This window comes from Alosa alosa, chromosome 18 (genome assembly GCF_017589495.1).
Source record: "Alosa alosa isolate M-15738 ecotype Scorff River chromosome 18, AALO_Geno_1.1, whole genome shotgun sequence".
NCBI classification, from domain to species: Eukaryota; Metazoa; Chordata; class Actinopteri; order Clupeiformes; family Clupeidae; genus Alosa; species Alosa alosa.
Genome location: NC_063206.1, coordinates 1,756,471 through 1,781,418, shown reverse-complemented (window position 1 = coordinate 1,781,418; position 24,948 = coordinate 1,756,471). Strand labels below are relative to the sequence as shown.

General features: G+C 42.9%; 1 protein-coding gene across 7 annotated transcripts in view; it reads left to right on the top strand.

The window, feature by feature from the left end:
• LOC125311243 overlaps nt 1-24,948 on the top strand; it is a 58,249-nt gene that overhangs the window by 31,742 nt on the left and 1,559 nt on the right. For 2 of the 7 annotated variants that reach the window (XM_048269109.1, XM_048269113.1), the window contains exons 14-22: nt 7,134-7,274; nt 10,573-10,791; nt 11,295-11,432; nt 11,705-11,815; nt 15,610-15,685; nt 17,873-18,918; nt 19,694-19,769; nt 21,777-22,756; nt 23,024-23,162. In XM_048269109.1, the coding sequence (XP_048125066.1) occupies nt 7,134-7,274; nt 10,573-10,791; nt 11,295-11,432; nt 11,705-11,815; nt 15,610-15,685; nt 17,873-18,918; nt 19,694-19,769; nt 21,777-22,756; nt 23,024-23,162 (2,926 nt within the window). The remainder of the gene's footprint in view (nt 1-7,133; nt 7,275-10,572; nt 10,792-11,294; nt 11,433-11,704; nt 11,816-15,609; nt 15,686-17,872; nt 18,919-19,693; nt 19,770-21,776; nt 22,757-23,023; nt 23,163-24,948) is intronic. The other 5 variants (XM_048269110.1, XM_048269111.1, XM_048269112.1 and 2 more) reach the window with 5 other exon arrangements.

Below are 24,948 nucleotides of genomic sequence, written 5' to 3'. Positions count from 1 at the left end.
CATGCTGTGATGCTGTGGTGTTGGTGGGTGGCCAGTAGGGTGGCACTCTTCCCTCAGGGCAAAAAGATCAATCCCAACGCCCCAGTGCAGTGACGGGGACACTGTACTGTAGGAGATGCCGTCCTTCGGATGAGACGTTAAACCAAGGTCCTGACTCACTGTGGTCATTAAAGTTCCCATGGCACTTATCGTGAGGGAGTAGGGGGTTCCCCGGTGTCCTGGTTAAATTCCCAACCTGGCTCATTCAATCTGGACCCCTAATCATCCCGCAGTGTAATTGGCTCTCCATTTCAGGCGAGCGTGGTGAGCGTTCTGATGCATAATGGCTGCCGTGCATCACCCAGATGGGGGCTCCACATTGGTGTTGGTGGTTAGTGAGGTCACCCAGATGGGGGCTCCACATTGGTGGTGGTGGTTAGTGAGGTCACCCAGATGGGGGCTCCACATTGGTGGTGGTGGTTAGTGAGGTCACCCAGATGGGTGCTCCACATTGGTGGTGGTGGTTAGTGAGGTCACCCAGATGGGTGCTCCACATTGGTGGTGGTGGTTAGTGAGGTTCTCACTTCCCTGTGAAACGCTTTGAGTGTCGAGGAAAGCGCTATAAAAATGTAACATGTTACATGCTTACGCTTACATACGCTTTTGTGACCTATATGGTGTGACCAGCTCAGATCCTAGCTGATGTTAGTTCCAAGGAATCTGAAGCAACTGACTCTCTCCTCTGCTGTACCCCAATGTAGATGGGTGTGTGCTCCTCTTCCTGCAGCCTCCTGTAGTCTGTAACCTTGGTTTTGCTGACGTTGAGCAGCAGGTTGTTGTCCTGGCACCAAGATGTCAGGGTTGCCGCCTCTGCTCTGTAAGCAGAGTCATGATCACTTGTGATATAGCCGATTAAGCTGGTGTCAGAAGCAAACTTAATTGTGCTGAGTGTTAGAGTGGAGGAGATGATGTTACCCACCATATTACCTGTGTCCTGTCAGTCAGGAAGTCAAGGATCCAACTGCAAGGGAAGAACTGAGGTTCAGGTCCCTCAGTTGAACCCAGGCTTATCATTGAAACTATGTTGTTAAAAGCGGAGCTGTAGTCAATGAAGAGCATCCGTATATAGGTGTTTTTCTTATCCAGGTGAGAGAGAACAGTGTTCAAAGCAAATGCTATTGCATAATCCGTGGACTTGTCTGGCCTATAGGCAAACTGGGTCTAACGTAGAAGACAGGGAGGATGTAATATGATCTTTAACTAACCGCTCAGAGCACTTCATGACAACAGAGCAAGTTGAGAGCAACAGGTCGGTAATCATTAAGGCAGCTCACTGTTGATGTCTTGGGGACTGGTGTTGGTCCTCTTGAAACATGTGGGTATAACATGAAGCAGGGAGAGATTAAAGATGTCCATGAAAACCTCTGCCAGTTCAGATGCACAAGCCTTGAGAACACAACCTGGGATGTCGTCAGGTCCTGGAGATGTATGTGTATTCACCCTCCTAAAGGATTTATACACATCTCTTACGTGAATTGGCAGAGAAGTTGAGAAAACAAAATGACGGGGACAGGGAAAGATCTGTAGTTCTCATGAATGCGTTTTTTTTTAAATGTGGGTTCTCTTGAGTATGCATATATTCTGTTCTGTTTTAGGCTAAGAGCAAATCCCATGTTAGAAAAACATTGGAGATTGGCTGAGTCTTTTGTGAAAATTGCGTAAGGGAGAGAATAAACATCTTAGGAAATGTGTAGGAACCTTTGGTAAATGATGTCCACAAAACACTTCAGGAATTGAGTAAAAAACTGGATAAACTGTGACGTGTTTCATGCTATGTGCTTGCTCCACTGCATTTTCCTCAAGCAGTGCTGAAGTCTATAGCAGGGCCAGATTTGATCTGCATAGATCTGTCAAATAGGCCCAGACACAGCTCAGCCTGAAGCAGGAGGGTCACTACAACACTGTGGACTCTTGTTACATGTGGTACAGCTGGCAAACCGTAGACTTAGCGATGGAGGACTGCCACAACCGCCCAAGCTACAGTGTCACATGTGCTGATGTAACGGATGCCAGCTAGCTTAGCTGTGCATGTGGAACATTAGTAAACCTCACTCCCCGACGCCTCATGAGTGCTGCTGGCATGCGAGCTAGTAGCCTGGGCTTGTAGCTCAACTGTCAGCACTCTCGCCTCCTGATCCGAGTTGCTGCTGTTCGCGGGTTCGAGTCCGGGCGTGTGCAGGGCTGAATCGTGCAGGTTCATCGCAACGCAGGTTACACTGAATGAGTTCTACGCCTGCTATGAGGACCTCAATACCACCCAAGCTACACTGTCAGATGTGCTGAATGATTTCTATGCCTGCTATGAGGACCTCAATACCACCAATACTTAGTACCAGTTCCAAACCGACAGATAGGTGGCTTGGCCAAAGTGAGCACAAAGAGCACGTAGACGTGTTCACTGTGCCACGGTGTATGTGCGGCGCGGCTCATTTGTAGTCCAGACAACGGATGTTGCGCAACAAAAAAGCATGTAAAGAGACTAAATCTGGATAACTAGCTGTACATAGAAAATTATATAAAAAGAATTGTTAGCGGTGTAGTGGGAGAGGAGGTCAGAAATTCTTACATTTACAGAGATACTTACATTTACATTTATTTATTTAGCAGATGCTTCCAATGTGACTTAAAGCAAGAGAATAACATTTAATCTACAGTGCATGTTAGGTGTACTAGGTTGTTAGGAGAGGATGTACCCTTGGAAAAGTCTTCAAGGTCTTCAAGAGTTTTGGTAGTAGTCTGGATTGCCATGGGTGTAGGGACACAGCAGCCAACGGGTTAATAAGAGTACTTAAGTAAGTGGGTGCAGACCCAGCAATCACTTCATACGCAAGCGTTAGTGACTTGAATTTGATGTGGGTGGCTAGGTGGCGCTCTCGTGAGGACCGCACTGTGCAGCTAGGTGGCGTTCTCATGCCTTACGAATTTGATGTGGGTGGCTAGCGGTGCTTACATACTGTTGCGTTCCGTCACCGCATGCCAGTGGGTGTTTCCGACAGTCGAGGGTGTGTAGCCTACTATGCAAATGCCCAGAAGTAGGCCTACAACCGTAATTTGATTGGCTGGTGCCTTCCGTTGCTCACCATTGGTGCAGCAAAAGTTGAACTTGTCGACGGGAGCAACGTGACTCAACGGACCCACAATTCAGTTCGGCAACGAATGAGTTAAGCCCATGTGAAGTGAATGTAAGGGTAGCCAGTTGGAGCTCAAAGAACAGTGGGGTAACGTGGCCTTTTTCGTTTGTAGGTTCCAGAGAGGTAGATAGGTTCAAGAGAGAGGGTGTCAGTTTTGATGTTGAGATATATGTGGTATAGTTTGTTTGACTGGGAAGACTAGTAGTTCAGTCTTCCAGAGATTTAGTTGGAAGTGGTGTTCCTTCATCCAAGCGGACATGTCAGAGAGACAGTCCGAGATCTGCGCTGAGACCCTGGCATTATCAGGCAGGAAAGATAGATAAAGTTGGGTATTTAAATTGAAGTCAGAACTTAAGCTTATTTTTTCAATTTTTGGTCAAAAAATGGCTCTTTTTTAAAGTAAAGGTTGCCGACCCCTGCTATAGCCTTAGAGAGGAATGGAAGGAGTGAGATTGTGCCATAGTTCTCCAGGTGGAAGCAAGGGGAGGCCTCTGAAGCAGCAGAGTGACACAAGGCAGTTGGAAATGTACCAGAAGCCAGTGAAGAATCAATTACATGTGATTTGTTCTGTTGTGACAGTAGGAGATATGGCTTGGGGGAGGTTGATAGGAATAGGGTCCAGTGGGCATGTAGTGGGGCGGCTACATGTTAGATGTTTAGACACCTCCCTCTCAGTGAGAGGTCTGGATAAAGGAGATGATTCACCATAATCCAGAGACGCCTGATCGTGTGCAATCCGATTGCTGCATGTAGGTTTTTTATTGGGGGCTGTGGACCCATTGTAGGACAAAGAAATATATGAGGGACAAGAAGCACACAGAGTTTGGATTTTCTAAGTGGATGTCCATGTCACCGAGGACAAGCATGGGACAGTCATGCTCAGGGATGGAAGAGAGCAGGGTGTCGAGCTCATCAAGGAAGTCGTCCAGTTGTCCTGGTGGAAAGTATGATAATCACATAGATTTTGACCGAAGCGGTCACAATGATAGCTTTGAGTCTTTGAGAGTGCTAGGCCAATCTTATAACTGATAAGAAGGAGAAAAAAGGCAGCACTTTGCACACAAAAGTGTTATAAGCTGCTTATAAACACTTATAAAGTGATTATAAACATGTATAAACTGCTTATAAACACTAATAAAGTGTTTAAACACTTATAAACTGCTAATAAACATTTTTGTCTGCCTTTTTTGTCCTTGACAAAATTATATTTGAAGTAGTCACATTTGCTTGATGGTATTTGAAGTAATCACATTTGCTTGATGGTATTTGAAGTAGTCATATTTGCTTGATGGTAGCAGTGGAGTATATTTTGTTTGTTGGAAATTAATAGATCTTATTTGATGCCTGTACTCAGTGGACATCAGAGCTAGTGAGTCCCTCCAGGAATTTGCGATGCTGCGATTGCAACAATGAACAAATTCAGCAAATCCCCTCCAATTCTGGGAGACCTCGCAATTTTGTCCAAACACCACAACTTTTTCGCAAATTTGACCAATCATCGTAGTTTCCCCGTGAAATTTTACCTACCACAACAGTCCCTCGCGCAGAATATTAAGATGCCACACTCACTTCTGCAGACACCAGAGACTGCCCTTTAACTTGTTCGTTCCTCTGCAGTTTTGATGACAATAAATAGAAGGCTAACATTAATGATAATCTCTCAACCTCGTGGTAACTCAATTAACTTACTTTCATCAGGTTGAGAGATGCTTACTCTCAACCCGATGAAAGTAAGTTAATTAAGGCCTACTTGGTTTACTGACATTTGAGTAGGCTATGCAACCCATTGGCAAATGTTTACATTTGGAGATGTCCTTTTAGCTCGTGTCATGTTTGCTAGCTTGTGGGCTTAGTTTGTGAAGTACTACCAAAATAATAGAAATTAATAACATTGCAAGACATTTACCTCTTATGTGATCCAAGAATGATTTCATTCAAGTTATTTTTAAAATGTATTAATGACAAAGAAAATCCCGAATTGCATCCACATATCGTATTATTTCCGCTCGTAGCCGAACACAGTGAGATGGAAGCCTTCCAATCCACTCAGAAATGTAAATAGGCTACTCTCATGTCCTTAAAGTGGCAGGCAGTCAATTAGACTTACACACCACCAATGTAATGACAAAGAAAAGTGTAGTCTATTAGTTTAAATCAATAGGAAATTACTAGATGCTTAACTAGTAGTTATTATGCAGGTCACAGAATATGAATTATTAAAAATATATGAACTTAATATGAATTACAAAATATATGAATATTGAAATATATGACATGATGCCATGTCTGTAGGGGGCTGTCTTTTTTGGACAGTTCTACGAAAGTTGATACTGCTTTGTGAATTACCCCAGTCAAAGCATTTACACAAATAAAGTAGGCCACTTTGATTTTCTGTAATCCTTACTATTTATCTTTACTTGTCCTTTTTAATAAGCATTATGATGATCAGTGTGATTTTGGTCTTACTAACCTTAATTGCCCTCAATTTTAAAAAAAAAAAGAAAGAAAATCGCAATTATTTTTGCAATTTTCACTTCCTCCTACAATTTCAAACAAACAACTAAAAACAGCGCAACTTACATCGCAATTTTTTTAGAAAAGTTGTCGTGAAATCAGGTATTTTAGGTCGCAACAATCTCAAAAAATCCTCACGAAATCCTGGAGAGACTGGCTAGTGAGCGGAGCTGAGCAGTGCGGCCGCTCCCCTGCTCAAATTTGCGTCTGGTCGCTCTGCTCAATTTCGCTCCACGCTCCTCTTAAAAATCCTCCCACTCCAGTAAAATCGCTCCACACTCGCTCCAGTTTAAAAGAGGGTAATAAATAATCTACCAGCCGAATTGTCACCTGAAACAGAAAACTTAAATCCTAACCAACTAAGATAAAAATGGCAATATATTTCACTCATAGAACAGTTATTTTAAAACATAGACAAGGATAACAATGTGCAAAGTTTTTCTTTGCTCTGCATGTGTTCCTGTAGCAGACTCATGTTTCCGCGAAATGTCTTTAGATTACAAAATTAATCTTTACTCACTGAAACCGTGTCAGCACATGGTCGTTCTTGCTCTACATTGTTAGTATCTACCGTAAATCCTCAAATTATGGCCTCAGACTCGTAGTGTGAGTGGTATCGGAGCGGAACAGAGTGGCCGCCGTCCTCTAAATTAACAAGCTCTCCACTCACTAGCTCTGGTGGACAGAGGTCTTCACATTTGAAAAGCTGAACAGAAGGGCTGCTGCTACAGCATATCCTTTGCTGTTGTAGTGTTGAGGTCGTTTTCAGATGTCATACCATAAGTCAGTAATGTAATTATTGTGCCAGGCCTACTCGTATTGCTACAGATATCATACCATAAGTCAGTAATGTAATTATTGTGCCAGGCCTACTCGTATTGCTACAGATATCATACCATAAGTCAGTAATGTAATTATTGTGCCAGGCCTACTCATTATTGCTACAGATATCATACCATAAGTCAGTAATGTAATTATTGTGCCAGGCCTACTGTATTGCTACGATTATCATACCATAAGTCTAGTATTGCTGTGCAGATATCATACCATAAGTCAGTAATGTAATTATTGTGCCAGGACTACTCGTATTGCTACAGATATCATACCATAAGTCAGTAATGTAATTATTGTGCCAGGCCTACTCGTATTGCTACAGATATCATACCATAAGTCAGTAATGTAATTATTGTGCCAGGCCTACTCGTATTGCTACAGATATCATACCATAAGTCAGTAATGTAATTATTGTGCCAGGCCTACTCATATTGCTACAGATATCATACCATAAGTCAGTAATGTAATTATTGTGCCAGGCCTACTCATATTGCTACAGATATCATACCATAAGTCAGTAATGTAATTATTGTGCCAGGCCTACTCATATTGCTACACCAATTTGAAATGTTAATCAGCTTTTGATGATTCCTGTGTTTTCCTTCTCTCCTTCAGCGGAAGCCCTTTGGATCAGAGGCAACGGTGGAAAAGGAAATCGTGGAGGATGTCTGCAGTGACTTCTTCAAGGGAACAGTGCTTCGACTCCCAGCAAAGGACAAACAGGCGGTCAACAATATGCTGTTTAATAGGAACAAGGCAAGTAGTTCAAGGACAACAACTTTGGAAAGCTGTGAAAAATGTAGACATTGTTTGAGTTTAAAATTCAGTCACAGAATTGTTTAAATATAAAGGCATCCTATGCAAGTTGTTCGTACCTTACAGGAGAACTCTGGTAATAACTCTAGCTAGCTCTTTGTTTCTCAAAGTCACGAGTATTGCCGGTATGGAAAAAAACTATGCAGGGTTACCTAGGTCGAGTTATTGCAGTCAATAGCTAGAACATTTTTAAAATCATGCCCCCAGAGTGTAGCACTGTAACTGCCTGGTTTGTAAACAAATCCACTTGTACCATTTTACAGTTTTGTAGAATACAAATCATTTAATTTCACTTATAGAGCACCGAAACATTACACGTCTCATGGCGCTTTACAGAGTGTTAAAACATTCAGAGAGAGCCCATGAGTAACAGGGGCGAGGAAAAACTCCTTAGAATTGGAGATACACACAGGAAGAAACCTTGAGCAGATCCACGACTCAAGGGCCTGACCGATCTGCCTAGGGTCAGTTACAGAGCAGTAAGGTCTGTATACATGACAAGTGAGAAGTTAGTTAGGTGTAGAGAATAGAACATGGAACTCACCTGAGGTATATATTACAAAGAGGTAGGATGGTTACATATTCAGTATGATAATAGAATAGAATCCTATTTAGTGTCAGAAAGTTCAAATAGTCCAGAGTATGGAATGAATTGTCCATAGGGATTAGGAGTTGTCGTGGGTCACTAGGCTGTGTGGGCCAGGGGTCCGGGTAAGGGGACAGCAACAGGCGATAATAGGGCAGTCATAGGGATGGGACTTCAACAACAGCAACAGGCGATGGTAGGGCAGTCATAGGGATTTCCAGTTCCAACACTGTGGAAGACATCATGTCTCACCCCTGTCCCTAAGAAGTCACACCCTAGTGAGCTTAATGACTACAGACCTGTCGCTCTTACATCACATGTGATGAAGACAATGGAGCGATTGGTTTTAGGCATGCTCAGACCCCAGGTACGCCATGCACTAGACCCGTTACAGTTTGCTTACCAGGAGAAAGTGGGCGTGGACGATGCCATCACTTATCTTCTACACAGGACACATTCCCATCTGGACAAGGGGAAAAGTGCTGTGAGAATCATGTTCTTTGATTTGTCAAGTGCTTTTAACACCATCCAGCCCCTCAGATTGGGAGATGAGCTCTTGCAGATGGGTGTGGACGCTCACCTGGTAACCTGGATTACAGATTACCTGACCGAGCGACCACAGTTCGTCAGACTGAAGAACGGTCTCTCTGACACTATGATCTGCAGCACCGGAGCGCCACAGGGAACTGTGCTCTCTCCAGTCCTGTTCACCCTGTACACATCTGACTTCTGCTACAACACCGAGTCATGCCACATGCAGAAGTTTTCTGATGATACTGCAATTGTGGGGTGTATCAGGAACGGGCAGGAGGAGGAGTACAGGAGCCTGGTGGAGGACTTTGTGCAATGGTGCAAACTCAATCATCTTCAACTTAACACTTCAAAGACCAAGGAGATGGTGGTGGATTTCCATGGAGGTCTAAGCCCACTCTGCTACCAGTCCACATTGATGGGGTCAATGTGGAGGTGGTTAGCACCTACAAGTATCTGGGTCTCCACCTGGACAATAAACTAGACTGGTCAGCCAACACTGATGCACTCTACAAGAAAGGGCAGAGCAGGCTGTACTTCCTGAGGAGGCTGCGGTCCTTCAATGTGTGCAGTAAGCTCCTCAGGATGTTCTACCAGTCTGTTGTTGCCAGCGTCCTCTTCTATGCAGTAGTATGCTGGGGAGGAAGCACAAGGAAGAAGGATGTGGGGCGAATTGACAGGCTGGTAAGGAAAGCTGGCTCTGTGGTGGGAGCTGAACTGGAGTGCATCACTTCACTATCTGACAAAAGGACCCTGAACAAACTGATCAACATCTTGGACAATGAGTGTCACCCACTCCACAGCACTATTGTTAAGCAGAAGAGCCTGATCAGCTGGAGACTTCGCTCACTGCCTTGGACAACTGACAGACTGAGAAAGTCATTTGTCCCCAGGGCCATTGAACTGTTCAATGCCTCACTTAAGGGAAGAGGAGAGATAGACTTCTCTGCATAGTCTGTCTGCCTCTTCACCCCCTCCATGTTTGGTACTGTCTGTCCACTAGCCACTTGTACCACTGTCTTTATGCCTCACTGTTTGCGTGCTATATTAGCACATATGCATAACCCTCCCCCCCTCCATGCCACAGCCGAACTGTGGCCACACTTATACATTTTCTTAAATAGTTAAATATATAGATATATAGACTTTACTTTATTTCTGCATTGTTGCACTGTTGACTTACTCATTTGCACTATCACCATGGCCACTATCACCATTGCACTACCACCATGACACTCATTCACACAGAGCACCTTAGAGAACCTTACCATACCTTACTATGCACAGAGAATCACAGGCTCAGTCCCTGCCTCAGTCATTGCAAGCGCCTCTGATTTATTAATCACCACTATGTGGATACTGTTTTTAGAATTGATTTAGATTAAGTGTTAGTATAATTTGTATTTTTGTAATTTGTATTTTAGTATAATTTATATATTGTATTAAGTGTTAGTATAATTTGTATTTTAGTATATTTAGCATATTCTTTATCTTCTATTGTCCTTACTGCTTAGTTGTGTTTTTATATTATATACTTTAATTACTCTTTCTGCTGTTAAAGAATGTGTTTGTGTTATATGTATGCTGCTGCTGAGACCTTGAATTTCCCCTGGGGATCAATAAAGTATCTATCTATCTATATGACTTCAACAACAGCAACAGGCAATGATAGGGCAGTCATAGGGATGGGACTTCAACAACAGCAACAGGCGATGATGGGTCAGTAGGGATTGGTCTTCAGGTGAGATGAGGGCCAAACACAAGGATGGCTGATGACTGGTAAGGGGGAAGAAAGACAGATATAGAGTGGGTTAGTATTATTATAAATCATGATGGTTAGTATTGATAAGTATATCAATAGTACTATATACTATATATAGAGAGCGGGGAGGAGAGGGGTTGTACGGCATCGGCGTGACACATGAAAAGTCCAGTTAGTTGGTCATATGTACGGTCAAATGCGATTAATCAGCGCTAATTTGTTTAACATGTTATTCTCTCTGTAATTAATTAATCAAAATGAATGCATTATTTTGACAGCCCTAATAATTATTGTATTATTAAATTACTAAGGTTTTTATAGACATCGCTAATTTATACTGTTTTACAATGGTACTGCAGGAGCTTCTGCTGGGGACTTTGCAGGCGTTTGTGGAGGGAGTGGAGAAGAAGCTGAGCTTCAGTGCAGACGATGTGCTAACGAAGGCCACCATGCTGGTTGGGGATAAAGTTCAGTTTAAAATATCCACCAACCTCAAGACCAAGGCACAGAGGGCCGTCAACGTGGAGATCCTGGCCGACACCTTTGAGTGCGATCACACAGAGGAGCAACGCAAAATAGTGAGTCTGGTGAATGCTCAGTTGTCAGCAATGAGTGTGCCAGAGAAGACTGTGTGTGTGTGTGTGTGTGTGTGTGTGTGTGTGTGTGTGTGTGTGTGTGTGTGTGTGTGTGTGTGTGTGTGTGTGAGAGAGATTTGAGGCACTTTGAAGGTCCAGAAGAAGCCCAGATCAGAAGGGTGATGTCATACCTTGCCTTAAAGGCAAATCGCAGTATTCTAACCTGGGCCAGAAGTGTGATGTCATACCTTGCCTTAAAGGGAAACTGCGGTATTCTAACCTGGGCCCTAGTTTCTATTTGTCTGTTGGTATCCAACTGTTTACTACGGACAAAACTATAGTAAAAAAGTAGTTTAACTGAGGTAAACAAACGATGAAAGCTAGTTCGATTTCGTCTTGTCCCTAGTAAAAAAAAATCAACAACCCCAAAAAAAATGAGAAAATGTGGTCCAGGTTAAAAAGAATCCTGAAGTTTCACTTTAAGGGGTGTATTTATCTGCTTTCAGGGCGTTGTTGTTGGCCTTAGTAATATCTTTGAGTTTGGATACATCAAGTACCCGCAGGACCCTGAACTGTACTTTAAATTCTGTGAGGTGATGGAGGAGCTCTCCCTCTTAGAGAAGGTGGAGTTCACTGTTGTGCCGGTAAGTGTATGAGAGTGGGAGGGGCTTTACTTTTGGGATGTAACTGTGCTGCTCCCCAGTAGAGGTGGGAATCGGCACTGATCTCCCGATTCCATTCCATTACGATTATCATGTCTTCGATTCGATTCCTCGATGCATCACAATGTGTCAAATACATTTTTCTACCTAAGAATATAGGATAACTATTTGGCTCCTTTGGCAAAATCAGTCTCCGGTACAGTCCATACGGTCATTCTAACCCTAGCCCATCTTTGTCACCTCTTCCTTCCTAGAAAAGCACATCTGAAGCTGGCAATCAAGCCATCAGGGTCAGGAGGTTGGCCGATCGCGTATTCATCCCGGCTCCAAAGCTAGAGGGTCTGGGGACTGCAGAGAAAGAGAAGGTGCAGTAGACTGTGAAATTTGTTTTATCATGGAGGCAATTTCTGTGTTAACGTCCCTCAAAATAGCGACGCTTCTCTGCTCTGCTATGTACAGACTATGTCATGGAATTTTAAAAAGTCAATTTCATAAAGGTGTATTAGGCTTAAAGGTATGTGTATGTAAAGGTGTATGAGGCCTAGAGGTATGTGATCATAATTATGTGGTATGTTTCAAGCAATGCAAACTTTAAGTTGATGACTGAAAATGTCTCTCAAAGTGATGTGTTTAAGATGCTGTGGCTGACTGGTGTTTGCACAGAGCAAGTGACGTCTCAAATGTTGAATGGTAGTGAACCATGTTAACACAGTAGTGTTGTCACGATACCAAAATTATGACTTCGATACGATACCTACCATAAATATCACGATGCTCGATACTAAAACGATACTACAGGGAAATCCTAAGATATCTGGAGAAGAAAGGACTCATACCTCCTCCAAGTGTATGGAGTCATTTGTGTTGAATTCGGTGCACTTTTGTAGTGTGCAGGTCAATTCTGGGTTCTAAACTTCTAAACTTCCTACATAATTATTATTTTTTTTATAGTCAGTAAAATAGTAGGCCTACTTTGTGCGATTAAGTCCTTTATTGTTCATTTACATTGTATTGTGTTTTGGCAATAAAGTAGCTTTAAATAGCCAAATTAGGCTAGATCAAGGTCAGTGTTAAAATTACTGCATGCAAATCACTGAATGCTATGCAGAGGCCTAATCTTTAGGCCTTCTGATGTACAGTAGGCCAAATACAATGTAGCCTACAGGTGTAAGTGACCTTTCATCAATCCAGTTGCAATGGATGAACTGTGATGAACTGCTCTACTTGTGATTGTTTAGAGATTTTAAAGGTTTTATAACAATGCTACATCTTCTTTGGCTATTCTACAATCTATCAATCAAGCATAGGCCTACACAAAAGTTTCAAGAGTGGGGGATGGAGTAAAATATGGAGACAAATTGAAGTGTGATTTCTTTTCGCGGAACGGATGCACAGGACTGAGCGGTGGTCATATTTTGTACCGCTATGCGGTACATCTAGTTTTAAAGTTTCTAGTTTCTGAAATCGTATCGTTTTTTGCGTGAAGGCATCGTGATACCTTTTTAGTATCGATACACCGTGCAACACTATAACACAGATATCTGATATAGGTCACTCTCAAACGCAAATTAATAGAATAGAATAGAAAGCCTTTATTGTCATTATGAGCATCTCCGTAAAAGTGCACACATAATTAGCACAATATAAAAGACTATACAATAAAAAATCTTAATATACAGTAAAAAACACAAACAGACAAACAGAATATAAGTACAGACTTGAGTCCAAAGAGCGACTGAATGAGTATTGACGATAGAGGTAGTTTATGTCTGGAGGTCAGTGCAAATATTGTCAGTGCAGTTTACATTAGTGCAAATTTGCGTTAAGTATGGTGACAGCTTTGGGGGAGAAGCTATCCCTGAATCTGTTTGTTCTGGCTCGTATGGACCTAAAGCGCCTGCCAGAGGGCAACAGGTTAAAGAGATGGAAGCCGGGGTGGGTGGTGTCCTTCAAGATGTTTCTGGCCCTGCTGAGACAACGAGAGTTATAAATGGCAGTCAAGGACGGCAGAGGGCAGCCGATGATCTTTTGTTCAGCCTCTGCAGTCTCTTCCTAAATGTAAACAGCAGCCCAAAAAATCGGATATAGGCAGAAAATCAGAAGTGTGCATCAAAGCCCATCGGTGTAAACGTGAGTGGGGACCCTGTTTATGTGTGCATAAAGGCCCACCGGTGCGATCACACAGAGGAGCAACGCAAAATAGTGAGTCTGGCATCTATACATCTAGCAACGAGTGTGCAAGAGAAGTTTGTGTGTGTGTGTGTGATTTGAGGCACTTTGAAGGTCTAGCCCAGATCAAAGCCAGAAGTATGATGTATTAACTTGCCATAATGGGAAACTGTGGTATTCAAGCGCTTTTGTATTTTTTTGTTTTATGTGTCCAAATGTTTACTAGGGACAAATCTAATCTCGCCAATAGGATCGTGTCCGTACCCCCCCCAAACATGCTAAATCAATTTTCGGTACCGTAAGGTTATGTGTCATAGTCCTGTTATTAGGCCTGGGACAATTAGTCGACGTGAATAATTTGCGTTGACTATTTGCAATGTAGATTTATTAATGCACCTGTGATCTACATCCCAATTTAAACCATAATTATTGTACATGCTACAAAAAATAATGGATGATGGATGATTTAAGCTTAACTCCCGGAAGAAGGCATGTAGCCAAAATGCGTTGGAGTTTTTTAGAAGGTTAACTTGACCAAGCCATAATAATAAAGGCTTTTTAACTTTTTCAATAGAGAGTGCCTTGGAATTTTTTGATTCTTGACTGTTGAGCTTCTTGTTGAGGGATATGCAGTACAGCCGGACTGCTGAGTGTTGAGGGATATGCAGTACAGCCAGACTGCTGAGTGTTGAGCTGCTTTTTGCACCCTTGTCCAGGGGAGACAGAGGAGAATGTGCAGTGGGACAGATGTTGGGTTGTTAGTTGTGTAACCCTTAAAGCTGCAGTTGGCAAGTCTGACAGATTGAGGGGACTTAGCCAAAGTTTTGAACTCTCATGCCCCTCCCCCACTACCACCAAGCACCCTCTCATCAAGTTTGTGCTCGTCAGTGTGCACCAGACTGCACCAGACTGTGACTGACAGTCAGATCTCACTCAGCCCTACTCTGGACCTACTACTTGGACCAGAAGAACTGGGAGCTGTGGATTTTTGCAAAGCAAATAACAAGCTCTAGGTGGAGGTAGAAGTGCATTTTTTTTTTTTTTTTCTAAAACCGGCTGATGTTCTGTCGGAGCATAGTGTCGGTTTCAGTGAATATGATAAAAAAAATTCTTGATTCAAACCCAGAGAAAATTCAGAGAGGCTGGAAATTCTGAACATTGAAAGCTTTATTTGAAGCCCGAACTGCATCTAAAGATTGGAGCAACTTGTTTTTGGCTGGTTGTGTTACGTAAGGAGTAACGGCCGCCGAGGTGTCCTGCTATATGGCATTAATGGACGAGGAAGAGAGGCTAAGAACAGGCAGCATGTAAATCCTGTCATGAGACCATGTTTCTCTGTTCAGCATTTCCGTTCTGTTCTGAAAACTAACGTCTCATCTACATACAGTTTTGTCTGTTAGAACTAACCTGACCCTAGCCAGATGAATTTCGCTCCGCCTAGCTCCACTCATCCATCTGGAACCGATCCATTGAAGTGTTGCTTCAGAAGGCTGGGCCTAATCAAAAAATGCTTGCATATGATTGAATAAAGCCACTTGTCCGTCATCTATTGACGTGCTACTTCAACCACTCACATCGAAGCCAACCCGTGACGCTAACAACAGTGTCACAGTCGCTTCTATGCTATGTCACATCTATGAAACTCCCGCCCTGCGTCCTGATTGGCTTGATCACTCAATGGAAAAGGTCCCAGATGGATGTGAGTGGAGCTAGGCGGAGCTAAGCGGAACCAAATTCATCTGGCTAGGGTCAGGTTATGTTAGAACAGCTTTGCTTAAACTATTTAAACATATATTATCTAAACTAGTTCAACACATATCATCTAGTATTGCAGCATTTGCACATGTGTATTTGTTTTAGAGCAAGCTGCAAAATAGAGTTCAGATGGCTGCAGCAGATGTCATCTTCACTGTATTTTATCTTTGTCTTTATTCTGTTCTTTACTACAGTTGAGGATTAATATCAATGAATTTGTGTTCTTGACCTCCAGCAGCAGCAGGTCAGAGAGAGCAATGAGAGTCCTGTGGAGGCGAACCAGACACATGGGAGCAGTGAGCCCATCACAGGTACCACACACACGCTGAGTACAGTTTACACACACACACACACACACACACACACACACACACACACACACTGAGTGCAGTTTACACACACACTGATCACCAGGGGCCTGTACTACGAAGGGAGCTTAACCTACCCAGATGTAACCCAGGGTTACTTTGTTAAACCGGGGTTGACAAAACCTGGTTATCTTAAGTGGTGTTAATCCGGTACCACGGCGCTGATTATGAAGTTGATTTGTTGAGCGGGGTTAACCTAATTGGAGTTTGTGCGCGTTCACATAAAAGGGGCGTGTTGCAGCGGAAGTCACCACTTTCAATGATGACGCGATCACCTTTTACGAGCAATGCACAATTATTATGCCAAGTTATGAGGGATTAAAACCCACTCTACGACAAAAATCAAATACGTCGACAGTGAACAAAGCAAGGCTGTTGGCAACGTATTGCAGATCCCGGGTAGCCTTAATGCCTAAAAGTAAAGTTTTATTTCCACATGTTCTTCAAATATGTGTTACGGAGGATTAATAGCTTGCGGAATGTCTGAAATTAGTTGAAATAATTAAATTGCCTATTTTGAGTTCATAGAAATGCCTACAGATGCAACACAATTTAGAAGTGGGCATATAGATTACAGTAATAGGATATTGAATGTTTAAGTAGCCCCCATTGACTGATTTAGTGTATGCCTAATCCTGTGAACATTTCAGATGCAACACCATTGCCAAACGCACATGGCAACAGGTGAAAATGAAACACAAACACATTATTCAGAATAGTAGGTTTATATAGTTAAAGCTTGCATTAATATTTCCTAATTATGAAAACATGTAGGCCTAGTATGCTTATAGCCTTTACTTGGCCTCTGTTTTACAGCTAACAAGAAAAAGGAGTCTTTGAACACTACTGTAAGGCACCAGAGTGTTTTACAGTAGCAGAGGAGTTGGCCATCGTAAATAATAGTGGAAGGCCGATTATGGAAGGGCTTGAGGGAGGTATGCATTCGGTTGGATTCTGGTGCTGTGGAAATGCGTTGCCTTTATGTGCAGGGTACAGTAATATGACATTCAATTCAACAAGTTTGTTAAAATGGTTATTTTAATTTATTAGGCCTACTGTAGGCTATGTCCGATTTATTTCAGGCTATTCTTGCTCAGATGTTCAGCATCACCGATTAGATGGAATACATGAATGTCCACGTAAGGGCATTGCTATGACGGGTGACATTAGAGACTTCTGCCTAGATCATCTGACAAAGATAACGAATTCCCTCGGCTGACAATATCTTCATAGAGAATATCGTCCGGATATATATATAAGGGGCCAGCTAGCACATCAGAAAAACAAACACAATTTTATACCACTGACAATTTTGACAATTACATGTACAGATAATTTTTACAGTTTCAAAACGTGATACACACAAAACTTTTGAGTCTAATATTCTTCCATACACTTCCAAGTTATCCACTTAAACTTGCCTACTTGCAAGATTTGACCAATCTCCCATAGCCTACCACAAGTAGTTTGAGTAGAACTACTGCTTTTCAATATCTCCCTGCTTGTTGACATCTTATCATGTATTGAATTATTTCATGATCGCTAAACGTTTGATTTGTTTTAATGCCGTCATCAGCAAACTTCATTCAACTGTGCTTGTGATTGACGTATGCCGTTCAGTTGTAGACGTCGGTAAATTGTGGTAGAGGGTGGAGAAAGGTTGGTTACACGATATGCTGCTGGTTTGATAAATACTTTGCACAATGAGGAAGCACAGCGCGCACTATTACCGAACTCGCATAAACAGACGCAGCGTAAACTGCGCTAATGTCAGTAAATCTACCCCAGAGAGCGCTGTCAGTTGAGCAGATGGCAGTTGGAACAGGTGCAACTCAGTTTAATTGGCTCTACGATGGCATAATGTCCAATGCAAAGTCTATGTGGGAAAATTAGATTGTTTTTTATTAGTATCTCAAAAACTACAAAGTTTACAAAAATAAAAAATGTATTGCTGCCCAGTCCTTTAGAAGACCTACACAACAAAGTTTGAACAAAGTTTCAAAGTTAAATGGTTCAACCTGAATTAGACACAGAAAAATGGTTGAAGGAATAAGAAGTCATTATCCAGCGATAACAGTACAACGGTGACTAAACGCTAATGTAACGCACTGTGTTTTTTCTATCTTGCAGGCCCTGTTACCAAAACATGTGGTGTGAAAGGTCCACCCAAAGTGGTCTGGATGTGTGGTTTTGCTCTTTCAAATTTAGCCAAAAGGATAACATCAGCACAAAATCAGGCCGCTAAACTAGGGAATACATGCGCGAGTATGAGGGTTTACCAGTGGGGGACTCCTCAGATGACCTGGGCGCAACTGGTAATCGAGATGTGCCGGTTCAAAGAGAAGCAGCCCCGCCCAGACATGCTCCTAATTCATTTGGGAGGGAGGAACGTTGACCTGAGAAATCCACACTGTAGTCTGAAAAGCATCAGGAAGGATTTGGGTAAAACGCACAGAATCTTCCCCCAGTGCCTGATTGTGTGGTCCGACATGCTGCCAGGAGGCTCCTGGAAATTCAAAAGCATGACGGTCAAAGCCAAAACAAAAGCCATTAATGTAATCAATCACAGAGCACGTTCTTTAATAACTGACCTGGGGGGGAGAGTTATCACTCACCAGAACATTGGGCCTGAACGCTATCTCTCCAATGGCCTCTCAAAGCAAGTCATTGAAATGTTTAAAGAGAACATACACAGATTTTTGGATAAGTGGGAGATGGGGGTCAATCCTGAATCGGAGCTCACAGACACCATAGCGCCCCCTGCTGACAGTACAGGGCCTACTTCAGACAGGTCACATCTCAGCCAGAACGCATCTGAGCCCCACAGCCTTCTGGCCACCTCCACTGCTCCTGCTGTGTCATCAAGCTCACCTCCTGCAGCCACCTCCACTGCTCCTGCTGTGTCATCAAGCTCACCTCCTGCAGCCACCTCCACTGCTCCTGCTGTGTCATCAAGCGCACCTCCTGCAGCCACCTCCACTGCTCCTGCTGTGTCATCAAGCTCACCTCCTGCAGCCACCTCCACTGCTCCTGCTGTTTCATCAACCGCACCTCCTGCAGCCACCTCCACTGCTCCTGCTGTGTCATCAAGCGCACCTCCTGCAGCAGGTGATGATGTGGATATGACTCCCGAAGACTCGGGAAACACCACCATCTCTCACCAGCTCTCCCAGAAGGTAAACCAGGTCACTTACTTGATCATTATCTCATTAAGGTCATTAATGAAAACCTGTAGATCTAGAGAGCTTCTTGGAATTGGTGATATTGAAACCAAGAAGTCACTTACTTAATCATTATCTCATTAAAGGTGCTCTAAGTGATATTGGGTTATGTCACTTCTGTTGACGTTCAAACAAAACAGAGCTAGCTCGCTACTCCCTCCCCCTCCCTCCCATGCAATTGAAACTCTCCTAAATGCGCGTCTCGTCGGTGGTTGGCTAGAACAGTTTATGTTTTTATGGTTCAAAAAAGGTTCAAATGCCTTTGTCATTCAAATCATTTTGATGGCACATAAACTCTTAATAAGACTAACGACACTTCTGCAGCACTCTAAGTGGGGTTGCATCGCTTGCAATAGGACTAAGCAAGTTGCTAGTTCGGGTCAAAAAAGCCATATTTTTTCTACTTGTTCAGGGTAGCAGAAATTATGTCTGATATCAAGATGTATTTTCTCCTCATTAATGTGAGTATGGGCTTAGCAAACAGATTTGTTGTCGATTTTATAGCCATTTGAGAGTTGCTCGAGTGCTGTTGGTTGGAGAATGAGGTGATGCAGGTGTTATTTCGGTGTGTAGAATTTCTCAGATTACCTAACAGTCTGTCTCAAGTCAGAAATTTCATTTTTATTTTGGCGTTTGGGGGGTAATAATAACAGCTCAACTTGTGAAAAGATTCTTTTGATTCAACACTCTGCAATAGTTTTGACTGATCTTGTGTGTTCTTGACCTCCAGCAGCAGCAGGTCAGAGAGGGCAATGAGAGTCCTTTGGAGGTGAACCAGACACATGGGAGCAGTGAGCCCATCACAGGTACCACACACACTCTGAGTGCAGTTTACACACAAACACACACACACACACACACACTCTGAGTGCAAAATCAGTTGTAGGATAACGTTATGGGGTCTACTGCAATGCTGCAATCTGAAGAAACATAAATTAAGATCTCTGTTTCAATATTATTTTTTTCCAATTTCTTATTTTGCTTGCCACTTATGAAAAGTACATGATACAACTGATGTGTAGTTTTTTGGGGGAAATAGCTCTAAACTAATACTGCAACATTTCTATCATGTTTTTTTTTTTCTGAAATCAAAGTGTTGGCAGCCAAGAGTGGATGTGATCTTGTGACAGGAAAAATATCACTCATGCTGGAGCTAGCTTAATTTAGTCTACATCCAGAATTTACTTTGGGTCTCCAACATTGTATCTAATCTGCTACTTAACATATCCCTCTAGCCCTAACCTAAGTGTGTCGCATCATATGGCCAACTATAAAGATGCAATCTGTCTGTTCCCAGCATTAACACAACACTTTGCAATGGTTAGCTTGTTACCTGTGACGATACATGCTAAGTTTAACGTCTCTTTCACAGTAGTAAGTGACTGACCTATCTGGGTGCGTTTTGAGATGCCTGATGAAATTAAAGGTTGTTGAACCGGCATAATTTATCCTGGTGCCATACACCTTGCATGTAGCTGTTCCACTGTGCACAACGTTATTTAGTCTGGCTTTCACCAGACTAAGCTCAGTCTTTTAAGATTGAACATTACTCTGGGGAGTCCGCTATGTATTTTCTACTGCACAAGAGGCGTGATCAACGGGCATAGTTCAAATGACTCTGTACGCTATTGGATTGTCATTCACCAATCTGACCAAAGAACCGGGTGACGTTTACAGAGCGACGCAAAAACTCCAGGCTCTCCCGCTATCGTCATTGTTTTAAACCTGCCAATAGCGCGCCAGGTGGATAAGCCAGTTTGTGATTGGTCCCCGCAAAAGTGTAACGGAAGCAGCAGAAAGAGATGTACAGGTTCCCAGCCTGAGCTGCAGGGTGGAATAGAAACGGCCGTCAGATCAGCCTGAGTTCACCCAGCCTAGAAGTTATTGTAGCTGAAAGTAATGATAAAAGGCACAACTCCAGGAAGACATGTACCATGGTAAATGCATTTCTTGATCGGTGAGTGAATAAATTTAGATTTTAGAAGCAATAACTGCATGTTCACGAGTCTCAAAGCTCGAGTCCGAGTCAAGTGTGAAGTCTTTTGAGGTGGAGTCGCAAGTCAGGTCTGAAGTCACTGTTTTTGCGACTTAAGTGTGAGCATTACATTACATTACATTACATTACATTACATTACATTTGGCTGATGCTTTTTTAACCAAAGCGACTAACAACATGGTAAACAGTAAGTTTTAGAACAATTCTCACAATTTTAGGACAGTTTAAAAAAAACACATTAGAGTACAGAGTGCAGATAGCTGACCAAGCCATGATACGTTAAACGAGCATCCTGTGAGGTAGGATTCAAACCAGGAGAGAGCAGCTCCGGAGATTCCCATGTCAGCGAGTATAGAGAAGGATCACGGTGATTAACCGTGTCAAAGGCAACCGATAAGTCAAGCAGAATGAGTACTGATGATCGGCGATGGTCGCCCTGGCTTCTTTAAGGCTTCTGTTACAGACAGCAGAGCCGTTTCGGTAGAGTGGCCGCTTTTGAACCCAGACTGATTTGGATCCAGAAGGTTGTTCTGTGAAAGGAAGTCAGAGACCTGTTTGGAGACTGCTCGTTCAATGCCTTTGGATAGGAAAGGCAGGAGTGAGACAGGGCGGTAGTTCTCGACTTGAGCAGGGTTGAGAAGTTTTTCTTAAATATCTTGGTTACCGGGCCATTTTGAACGCTGTTGGAAATGTACCGGAGGTTAGCGAGGTATTGATGACATATGTGATAGCTGGTGCGATGGTCGGGCTGATGGACTGAACCAACAGTGATTGACTAAACGCTAATGCAATGCACTGTGTTTTTTCTGTCTTGCAGGCCCTGTTACCAAAAAATGTGATGTGAAAGGTCCACCCAAAGTGGTGTGGATGTGTGGTTTTGCTCTTTCAGGTTTGGCCAAAAGGATAACATCAGCACAAAATCAGGCTGCTAAACTAGGGAATACATGCGCGAGCATGAGGGTTCACCAGTGGGGGACTCCTCAGATGACCTGGATGGAACTGGTAATCGAGATGTGCCGGTTCAAACGGCAACAGCCCCGCCCAGACATGCTCCTCATTCATCTGGGAGGGAAGAACGTTGACCTGAGAAATCCACACTTTAGTCTGAAAAGCATCAGGAAGGATTTGGGTAAAACGCACAGAATCTTCCCCCAGTGCCTGATTGTGTGGTCCGACATGCTGCCAGGAGGCTCCTGGAAATTTAAAAGCATGACTGACGAAGCCACAGCAAAAGCCATTGATGTAATCAATCACAGAGCACGTTCTTTAATAACTGACCTGGGGGGGAGAGTCATCACTCGCCAGAACATTGGGCCTGAACTCTGTCTTTCCAATGACCATGAAAAGGGCCTCTCAAAGCAATTCATTGAAATGTTTAAAGAGAACATACACAAATTTTTAGATGAGTGGGAGATGGGGGTCAATCCTGATTCAGACCTCACAGACACCACCTCATCAACCATAGCGCCCCCTGCTGACAGTACAGGGCCTACTTCAGACAGGTCACATCTCAGCCAGAACGCATCTGAGCCCCACAGCCTTCTGGCCACCTCCACTGCTCCTGCTGTGTCATCAAGCTCACCTCCTGCAGCCACCTCCACTGCTCCTGCTGTTTCACCAAGCTCACCTCCTGCAGCCACCTCCACTGCTTCTGCGGTTTCATCAAGCGCACCTCCTGCAGCCACCTCCACTGCTTCTGCGGTTTCATCAAGCGCACCTCCTGCAGAAGGTGATGATGTGGATATGACTTCCGAAGACTCAGGAAACACCACCGTCTCTCACCAGCTGTCCCAGAAGGTAAACCTTATTAAGGTCATTAATGAAAACTTGTAGGTCTAGAGAGATTCTTGGAATTGGTGATATTGAAACCAAGAAGGCGCGCTTTGGTGTAGGGGCATGAACAATTTAGCAAAAAAACCAAGGCACTGGTCTGTTATTTTAATAGGCAAATCTACATGATTAAAAAATTATACTTTGGTGGTTTCTGTGGAAGTTTCTGATTGTAGATTGTTTAAATAAAGGTTTGTAAAAGTGAGAACATATTTTTCCTTCCTTCCTTCACAGACTCCCCACGTACCTCAGTCTAAAGATATATCAAGCATCACTGTCAAGCAAAGTCTCTCTGCGGAGAAATCCTCCAACACACTGAAACCTCAGAAGGAGGATGTCTGCAAACAGGAAGTCCGACCGATATCTGCAGCTGGTTGGTCATCTTCCTGTTTATAAACTTACACTTGCATTAAGTAATGTTACTGCTTCTTGTAGTGAATCAAAGGCTTGGCTCGAAGAGCTGCATAGCCCTTTTAAACAGAACCTTTCCAGTGCCTGCACTGCAAAAACTGCTTAATCAAGATCAAAAAATCTAGTTGCCATTGCTTTCAGTATAAAGACACTTACCTAGCACTTTCTCATAACTTCCTTTGACTTAATTTAAGTCTTCTCATCCTGAAAACAAAACAAATTTGTCTGCCAGTGAGTTAAGCAAATGTATCTTGAGAAGACTCCTTAAAATAAGTCAACGTCTTCTTAAATTAAGTAAAAATGATCTTTCGAAAGAGCGCTAGGTAAGTCTCTTCATATTAAAAACAATACCAAATAGTTTTTTTGATCTTAAAGGGGAAATCCGTTGTTGAATGGGTTTTAAATATGACCATAAGATAGTCATTGAAGAGGGGTGACCCTATCCAGACCCGAAGCATTCCGAAGTTAGACATTTTACCAATTCTTCCATAGTGCTAATAACATTAGCAAACACGACATTGGTTCTACTGCACATAAATCGCTTCTTTTAACCCATCTACAAGGCTAACAAGAGCTCCACACTTCGTCGACGGTGTAATTAGGTCCTTAACATTTAAAACGAGGCATTGTCTACATTGTATGTGTGCTGAAAGTTTATTTAGAAGACAGTTTATACACACACTACCTGGAGCCATAGACCGTTTCTCAAAGTCAAGGATGGGTCCTTTAAAGCCGCTCTTTCAAGGACGTTACGCTACCGAATCTCGCCAAGCACTGTTCCAATGTCAAGGGTGCTTTAAAATTCTATCAAGCACTGAGTCCTTCGTTCTGAGATTTTCGAGGATGCATGCGTGTATCTTCTCCGTGCTTGGAACACCCACAATCCTGTGCGCACATGATTTTTAATAATGCACCTGCAGCTTCCTGCACACTCGCTAGTTAGTCTGTTCCATTGTGTGTTTTCCGTATGCTAAGAAGAAGCCTTGCCTTGTCTTTGAAGGATTCGACTCGGCAGGACTCCAAGCACGAATCCTTGACTTGAAAAGCCCATAGAGTCTTCCGCTTGGTTTCCAGGCGACGCCATTTAGAATTTAGAACGAACGAGAATCTTGTGTTGTTGACAGAAGGAGGACCTCTTCTTGTTCTTGTTGTTGTTCTTCTTTTTCTTTAAATGGCAACTATTTGGTGTATTAGCTCCACCGCTGGACTAGAGTGTGGCGCAAGAGTCGAATTAATCTTTTACAACTCATGCGTTAAGCCCGCCCCCCCCGGGTGACACACCCCCTCCTTCCGCACAGTCCTCCTTCCATCAACAACATGAGATTCTCGTTCGTTCTAAATTCAAAATGGCGTCGCCCGGAAACCAAGCTCAAGACTATGACTCCAGGTAGTGTGTGTATAAACTATCTTCTAAATAAACTTTCAGGTGGTTAGAAGTAAAAGAACTTTGTGGATGGGTTAAAAGAAGCGATTTATGTGCAGTAGAACTGCCCTGTTTGCTAACGCTATTAGCACTATGAAAGAATCTGTAAAAAACTTCTGAATGCTTCGGGTCTAGATAGGGTCACCCCTCGTCCATGACTCTATCTTATGGTCATACTTAACATATTTAAAACCCACTGGATTTCCCCTTTAATATAACATTAATAGGACTTAGATTGTATTTCCTGCAGTGTGAATGCTGTTTGTTCTGCTGATGTAAGAGCATGGATTGCCAGTGAATTCTACGTGATGCGGGTACTTGTGAG